Source organism: Ammospiza nelsoni, chromosome 27, assembly GCF_027579445.1.
Source record: "Ammospiza nelsoni isolate bAmmNel1 chromosome 27, bAmmNel1.pri, whole genome shotgun sequence".
NCBI lineage: Eukaryota > Metazoa > Chordata > Aves > Passeriformes > Passerellidae > Ammospiza > Ammospiza nelsoni.
The window spans coordinates 6,422,315-6,430,509 of NC_080659.1; the positions used below are offsets into that span (position 1 = coordinate 6,422,315).

General features: G+C 69.2%; 1 protein-coding gene across 1 annotated transcript; it reads left to right on the forward strand.

Annotated features, from left to right (window-relative positions):
* Positions 1-4,878: 4,878 nt before the first annotated feature.
* LOC132084478 (collagen alpha-1(I) chain-like) lies at positions 4,879-7,973 on the forward strand. Its single transcript, XM_059489603.1, has 3 exons — positions 4,879-5,123; positions 5,226-5,365; positions 6,334-7,973. Exons 1-3 carry the CDS (start codon positions 4,879-4,881, stop codon positions 7,971-7,973), a joined length of 2,025 nt encoding a protein of 674 aa, XP_059345586.1.
* The last annotated feature ends 222 nt before the right edge of the window (positions 7,974-8,195 follow it).

Consider the following 8,195-nt stretch of genomic DNA (forward strand, 5'->3'; position numbering starts at 1 on the left):
GGGCGCTGCCGGGGGCCGGGCCGGGCTCAATCCCCGCGCCCGGGGAGGAGCAGCGGCCCCGGGGTGCGGGGTGCGGGGTCCCTCCCGTCGGGGCTGCGCTCAGGGAGCCGCTCGCAGAGGGAAATTTGGAGGATGCTCGGGAGTCAAGCGGGGCTCGAACCACCCGTTATCCCCGGTGGAACGGAGCCCACCGACGGGCCCGGAGAAGCGGAGAAGCCCCCCTGGCCCGGGAGAAAGCGCGGCCGCGGCTCGGAGGGGCGGCGGGGCAGGCCCGGCGCGCTGGGCCCAGGTCCGGCTCCACGTCCCCCCCGTGCGGCCGCCCGGGGCCGGTCCCGCCGGCGCTGCCCGGTGCGGGGGCCCCGCTCCGCTCTCCCGGGGCGGCACCGGCCGGGGCGGCGGCACCGGGGCCTTTCCCCGGCACCCACCGGGGGCACAGCCGCGACCCCCGCGGGCACGGAGCACGCCGAGGTGCCCGGGCACACCGGAGCACACGCAGCGCTCGCCTCTCCCCGGTGCACCGCTCACACCGACGGTCACACTCGCCCGGGTGCCCGCACGTCCCCGCACACGCACCCACAGCCACGCGGGGCCCCCGAATGTGCCCCCGGTTGTCCCCAGGCTCGGCACGTCCCCGGTCCCCCGGCCTGGCCCGGGCTCCGCAGCCCTCCCGGGGCCGCCTCATGGCCCCGAGCCCCGGTGAAACGGCGGAAAACGAAACCGGCAGGAGGCCGGGGCTGTGCCCGCTGTGCCCCGGCCATGCACACCGAGAGCGGCCGCTCGGGCTGGGCGGCGGGGCCCGGCTCCCGCGCCCGGTGCTCCGGTTTCGGGAGGGAGGCAGAGATCCGACCCGGGCCCTGCTGCCCGCACTCGGCCTTTTATATACCCACACCTATATAGACAGAATATATGGAATATATGGAATATATGGAACCTATAGAATCTACGGGACCCATGGAGTATATGGAATATCCGCGCTGGAAGGAACGGCGGCGCCTGCGGAAATGCCAACCCGCCAGCACCGGCGCTCCCCGGGATCACCGGGGCTCTCTGCCCAGCACCGGGCACCCCCAGGGCCGGGCAGCCCCGGGCCGGAGCCCTCCAAGCTGCCAGCGGCGGCCGCAGCATCGCGGGGAGCGAGCGGAGCCTCCTCCCGCCGCCACCGGGCACCGGCAACCGGGCACCGGCCCCGCCGCTCTCCGTGGTGCTGAACGGCGGCCGCGCCGCCACCGGGGCCGTGCGGGGTCGTGCCTCGTCCGTGCTCCTCCCACCGAGCTGCCGCTAATTGATTATCATTATTATGGCTATTAATTATCGCCGTTACCGTCCCCGCGGCTGCGGCCGAGCGCGGCCAGCGGGGCCGCGGTGCCAGCGGTGCCAAATTCCCGGCTCGTTCCCGGCACGGCCCCGGTGCTGCCGCCCGCCATCCTCGGCACGCTCCGCTCTACGCGTGGGCCGAGCCCCGCCGGTACCTCCCAGCCGGGGCTCCGGGATTCCGCCCTGGCCGCCGGTGGCCCCGGCCCCGCTGCCGCCGGTGCCCGCCCGCTCCGCCGTGTCCCGCTGCCCACGGCTCGGTCCCGTTTGCCCGAAGGGTAAAACCCAGCAACGAGCGCCGAGGGAACGAACGGCACCGGCGGAGCCTCGCCGGAGCCCCGGGAGCGGCTCCGGCCCGGGCCCGGTACCGGGAGGGGCCGCTCGGGGCAGCGGGGGCGCCGCCGGTGCCGCTCTCGCCGCCCAGGGCCCCGCTGGCACCGCGCAGGGCCCCGTTCGGCCCCGCCGCTCTCCGGTGCCCGCCGGGCACGGCTCGGCGGCCCCGGGAGGCGCGGGGAGAGCCGGGCACCGGCGGCACCGGGGGAGCGGCCGCCCCACGCGTGTCCGCGCCCGGGGCTGCACCGGGCCCGCCCGGGCCCGCTCCTCCCGCCGCTTACCGGCTGCTCGCCCGCCTGCGCCCGGTTCCCCGGCGTCTGCGGGCGCGGGGCCGGCCCCGGCGCCCCCGGTGCCCCGTTGTGCCCTGGCCCAAGCCCCGTGTGCTGAAATACCTTCACTGGAGCAGCCATGTTGGGCTCCGGTGCGAGCGCGGCGCTCGCCGCAGGAACCGGCGGCCGCCTCGGCGGGAGGCAGCGGCGGGGCTGGGCACGGCGGCCCCGCATCCCCCGGAGCCCCCACAGCCCGGCCGGCCGCGGGGCCCCGTCCCAGCGCACCGAGCGGGGTCCCCGGGCCGGGAAGTTGCCGCCGTTCCCGGTACCGCCACCACCTGCGGGTCCCGCACCTGCCGCGCATCCCTCCGGTGCCACCGGCCGCGTCCCGGGGCTGCCGCCGGCGAGGAGCTGGGGGAGCCGCCGTTACCTCCGCCTCGCGCGGTGTCCGGTGCCCGCCGTGCCCACCTGGGGAGGGAAAGAGAGAAACGCGTCAGGAGCAGCCGCCGCCATCGCTCCGTTAACTTGGAGCAACTTTGGCGGCGGGGCCGGCGGCGGGGGCGGGGGTGGGCGGCGCCGGGGAGCCCTGCCCGGTGCCCGGGGCCGGTCCCGCCGCGGGCAGGGCGTGCGGTGCCCGGGGTCGGTGCCATCCGCCCGCGGGGCGGGCACAGCGCAGGGCCGCGCTGGGACACGGCCTCGGCTGCGGGGACGGCCGGGACAGCCTGGATCGGGGCAGCCCCGCACCTGGGGGCTGTCCGTCTGTCCGTCTGTCTGTCTGCCCATCAGTCTGTACCAGCCCGCCCCTGCCGTGGGCCCCGGAGCCTCCCTGGGCACCGCGGCCTCGCACCGGGCACTCCCCGGGCACCGGAGCCGCTCTCCCGCCCGGCCCGGTTCCCTTCCAAAGTGGATTTTTCTGCTGTTTATTTCCCTCCCCGCTTTTTTCCCCACCGAGATTTCCCCCCCCCCCCCCCCCTCATCTTTTTCTTTTCCCTTTCCCGCCCCAATTTTTTCTTTTCTCTAATTTTTTTCCCCCCTCCGCTCGTTTGACTCCAACGTCGCTGGGAATTATTTGCATTTAAAACCCAACGAGTCGTTTCCCTCCGCGCCGCTTCGCAGCTCCATTCCAGCAGCTCGGGGGAGCGATCCCAAGGAAAAGGGGTCCCCAAACCCCCGGGAAAATTCCCCCGAATCCCTGCCCAGCTGAAAATATCGATGCGGGGGAAAACTAAAGATTTAACAGATTTTCATGATTTTGTTCCCGCAGCCGCTGTCACCCAAAGGTGTTGCGGCAACAAAGAGCGGGATGGCGTTTGACGCTCGTATTTTTGGCCTAAATATTTGCGGAAATATTCCCCCAATTCCCCCAACGCTTTGCAAAAGATTGATGCGCCTCAAAGCCATCACATCCTGCCCTGCCAAGCGCTTCCGAGGAAAATCTGATTTTCCATTTCTCCCCCCCGCCGCCGCTGATCCCGAAACTGCGGGCGAGGGAAGGCGCTGGGGATCGAACAAACCATTCCCAGTCCAGACTGGGAGCCGAACTGGTTTTCCCCCGTCCCCGTGCGCGGCGGAGATTCCCCAGCTCGGGGAACAACGGCGCGGAATCCCCGCCGTGCCCGCTCGGGCACAGCCGGGCACAGCAGAAAACCCCAGATACTTTTTTTTTTTTTTTTCCAAGGGGAAAAATAGCAACAAACCAAGAGAATTAATTATTTTTCCTTCCTTTCGCCAGAAATGCCGAATTCAACCCCGGCCTTTTGCATGGGAATTTTTTTTTCCTTGTGTTCTTTTTTTTTTCTTTCTATTTTTTTTTCCTCCTGTTGTTTTTACAGCCTCGCACCAACGCAGGGATGGAAGGGAATGCCCACACAACGCCCCAACCCCACACAGCATCCCCACGCCCCTTTCTCCCTGCTCTCTAATATTTTTTTTAAACCCCAAATCCTTCCCCCGCAAAATTATAATTTTAAAAAATATCAAAATAGCTGCGCACACCGAAAGTCCGCTCCGGCAGCCCCTTACCTCGGGCACCGGGCAGGGCAGGGCAGTCGCTCCGACCGGCCCCGGGGCTCTAAACCCCGGGGGTGGCTTTTGTGAGTTTGCCGGAGTTTCCCCGGGCTGTCCCCTTTTGTGTCCCATTGCCATCTAGAGGCCCCGATTAATTAATTTCACACCGAAGCTCGGGAGAAAATTTTCCCACAAAACAAGTGAGCGAGGAGATGTGAAACTCCAAAAAGAAAAGGAGTCAACATCAAGTTCAACAGCATGCGGGGAAAGGCCTATTTCCATCACAATCGCGTCTGAGCGGGGGCCGGGCGGGGGGCGGCGGGCGGCGGCCCCCGCGCCCCCTCCGCGCGTTCCCAGGCTCGGAACAATCGCGCTCTGTTTGCCTCGCACATGCCGGCGTTTGGGCACGGAGGCTGCCTTGGGATAACAGGAATAATGAGGGGCGGGGGGCGCGGGGGGAGCGCGGCCCGGCTGGGAACGGGCGGCGGCGCGGGGGGAGCGCACCTGGGCCCGGCCCGGTACCGACCTGTTGAGCGCGGCCGCGGCACCGGCCGGGGCCCCGGGAGGAGCCGCGCTGGGTGACAGCGGCCGGGAGGACTCCGCGGGGACCCCGGAGCGGCGCGGGGACACTTTGGGCCGAGTTTGGTGTCCCCTCCCTCGTGTCCCCGCCGAGCGCGGCCACGCGTTTTCCCACGGTGCCGGGGGAGCGGGGGGTGCGTGGCCCGGGGAGCGGGGGGCCGGGGCCCGGGGTGGCCGAGGCGGTGGAGGACGTGTCCTGCAACCCAAGCAGCTCGGCTCCGCCGGGCATTGTCCCCACGGAGCCCGTGGCCATTGTTCCCGGCGCTGCGGGAGCCGGAGGGAGGGCAGCTTTCCACGCCTCGTCCCCGGGCCCCCCTCCCCGCGCCACCTCGCCCCCAGCCCGACACTCACACCGGGGCTGCCGGGACCCTAATCCGGGATGGGGCGCGGGGAGGGCGAACAACACCCCACCCACCCCCCGAAAAAAAAAAATTTAAAAATTAAAAATATCAGGCGAGGGAAGGGGAGGCGCGGGATCCCCCCTCGCAGACTTCCTCCAAGTTGGGAGAACGGGAAGGGGAGCGGGGCGGCCGCCGGTGCCCGCCCAGCCCTGCCCTGCCCCGCGGGCACAGCGGCACCGGCGGCACCGGCGGCACCGGCGGCAGCACCGGCGCGGGGAGTTCAGTGCGGGGCACAGGAGAGGGGGAAAAACGGCGGCGGAAAAAGAGGGAGTGGGGAGGGGATTATTTACCTCCCTCCGCACCTCTGCGTCCATTACTGACTTAGCGGCGGCGGGAGCCGGCACCGCCGGGACACCGGGGCTGGGGGGAACCGGCACCGGCACCGGCAGCGGGCGGGGCGCGGGGCCCGGGGCCATCCAGGCCGGGCCGCGGGAAGCGGAGCCCCCGCGATCACGTTGCCGTTACGTGGGGTTAAACGGGGAACGTCTGCCCGCCGCCCGAACCCCCCGAGCGCACCGGGCAGCGCCGGCCCCGCCGCCAACGGGGCCGCGGGGAGAGGCGGCAGCGACGGGGTCGGATTCCGCCCAAACATCCATTTTGTCCCTTTTGGAAATGGAGATGGGAGAGAGGAGGGGAGAAAAAATGCGTGGGGTTGTTTTTTTTTTTTTTTTTTTTTTTTGTTTTTTTTTTTTTCCTTGCTTTCTCCATATTTTACTACGTAAGGAATGACGCGCTCGCGTCGGGAGCGGGATAGGTTCGCCCGGAGCTTGGAGAGGGAGGGGGGAACCGGGCTGGGGGGAGCGCGGGGGCGGGGGGCTGCTCTGGCAGCGGCAGAACCTAAAAATAACGAGGATTTTATTATTTTAAAAAAAGGAGAGATACTACAATAATAATAATAATAATAATAATAATAATAATAATAATAATAATAATAATAATAATAATAATAATAATAATAGCAGTAATCCCGCTGACCCCGCCGATGCGGCCCTGAGCGGGCAGCGGGTGGCACCGGCCGCTCCGGGGACCCCACCGCGCCTCCCCGGGGACCTTCGGGATTTGGGGCACCCCATGGGGGGCGCAGGGAGGGTTTGCGGGTCCCCCTGCCCCGTGCCCCCCTCCGGGGGTGCGGAAGGCGCTCCCCTTTCCCGGGCCGCTGCGGGATCATTGCGTGGAAATGAAGCAGAAATTGGCAGGGTTTTATTTCATTCCACCCCAAATCCCTCGCTGCTCCGCGGGTTAACACCTCCAAACCCCGGGAAGCGGCCGGGAACGGATTGCCCCTTCCTCCCGTTCCCCCGGGCGCGCCGGGATTTTGGGAACGCTAAGAAGACCCCAAATACCCCGGGGGGCTCCGTTCAGCGCCCGGGGGTTCGCGCCCCAAATTCGGCCCCGGGGAAGGGGGGACACCCAGGGACCCCCAACCCCTGCAGACCCGGAGCCCCTGACGAGATCCAGGCCTGGTTTGAGCCCCCGGAGCCACCGGGACCCGCGGCCGCCGAACCGGGACCGCGCCGGTGCCGCTGCCGGTGCCGCCCCGGTGCCCTCCCGAGCCCTGCCCGCCCGGGCCCGGTGCTCCGGGATGGCCCCGGGCTCCGCGCTCTCCCCTAATGAGCTCCGCTTCTGCATTTCCTCATTAACGAATATTCCCCGCGGCCGAGCCTGGGGGCACCGGGACGCGCGTCCCCGGCCCGTCCCGTCCAACCGGGGCTTCCCGGCGGCTCGGCCGCTCCCCGCCGGCCCCGGGAGAGGCGGGAGGCCCGGCCTGGGCGTCGGACACCCCAGATCTTGCGGGAGCCTCGCAGTTCCTGCGCCCGGTGCTGCGGTGCCATCCCCGCCCTCGGTTTGCCCGGGGGCTTCCCCCGGTAAAAGGCGCTCGGGCCGGGCCCGGCTCCTCCCGCCGCCCGGTACCGGCGGGCCCGCTGCCCCCCGGCCCCGAGGGCGCGGATTTAGGGGAGCGGGTGGCGGATTTGGGCTCCTCGATGGAGTTTTGATCAAAAATTCATTAAGAGGCGCTCGGCGCAGCGCCATGAATATTTCAGGGCTTTTGCAAAACAACCGAGTGGGTGCTCGGGGGAGGACGCACCGGGGGACAGGCAGCGCCCGGTGCCCGGCTCGGCCCCGGTTGAGGCGGCGGGGACGCCAGGAAGGGACCGGCCAGCTCCGTTCCGTCGGGGTCGCAGCCCCGGTGCTCGGCGCTGCCCCGGCACGGCCCCGGTTAGCGGAGACCGGTCCCGGCTGGGGAGGGCGGCCCTGCAGGGACACCGTGACACAACCCGGAGTGTCCCCGGGCACCGGACGGGCAGAGCTGAGCGTGGGGACAGCGGGGACACCCGGGATGTCCCCTCGGAACGGGGACACCGCCCCCGAGGGATCGATCCGCTGGCAGGCGCTGCTGTGGGACGGAATTACCCCAAACCCACCCATGGCAGGCACGGACGGAAAGGTCCCAGACCCCAAATTGGGGTGCGGGTCCCCCCGGCAGGTCCCGGCCGCAGACAAAGCCCCGCTGGAGCCCCCCGAGCCCCCCGAGCAGCGCGGCCGCCCCGGCGGGGCCTGCAGGGAACCGGGATGGACCGGGATGGACCGGGATGGACTGGGATGGACCGGGCCGGTGCGAGGGCTCGCGGAGCCCAGAGGCGGCCACGCCGGGCCGTGCCTGGGGACAGCGCCGCTCTGTCCCTGCCCGGTGCCACCCCCGCACCCCGAGGCCGCTGCGGGTCCCTGGTGCCACCCTTGGGGCAGTGCCACCCTCTCCGCCAGGCTGGGGACACAGGGACAGCAAGGCCGCTCCGAGGGACCCGAGCGGGGCTGGGGACACCCCAGGGCACCTCCCGAGCCCGGTTCGGGACCTGTCGCGACGGGCGGTACCGGAGCTGCGGGCACGGCTGGCATGTGCGGCTCCCGGCGCTCCCGCCCTGCCCTCGGTGCCGCCGCCGTTCCCGGTCCCGGTGCCGGGTCCGCCGTGTCCCCCCCGCCGCCGCCGCCGCCGCCGCAGCCCCCGGCGCCTCCCCGGGGCTCACCTCGCCCTGACATTTCCTGGCGCTCCTTCCATGCCAGCGGGTTGCCATAGCAAATCTAAATCTTACAAACAAAACCAGGGGGAGAGAGAGGAAAAAAAAAAAAAACGGAAAAAAAAAAAAGCCTGATTAGCATATATTCAAATGAGGCGTGCAATAATGCAAACCATAAATCATGCAGTCATTGCTATTCAATCAGAGTCTCTTACCCCAGCCCCCGCTCCCGCTCCCGCTGTGTCGCAGCCACAGGCCCGGCCCGGTCCCAAAGGTGGCCC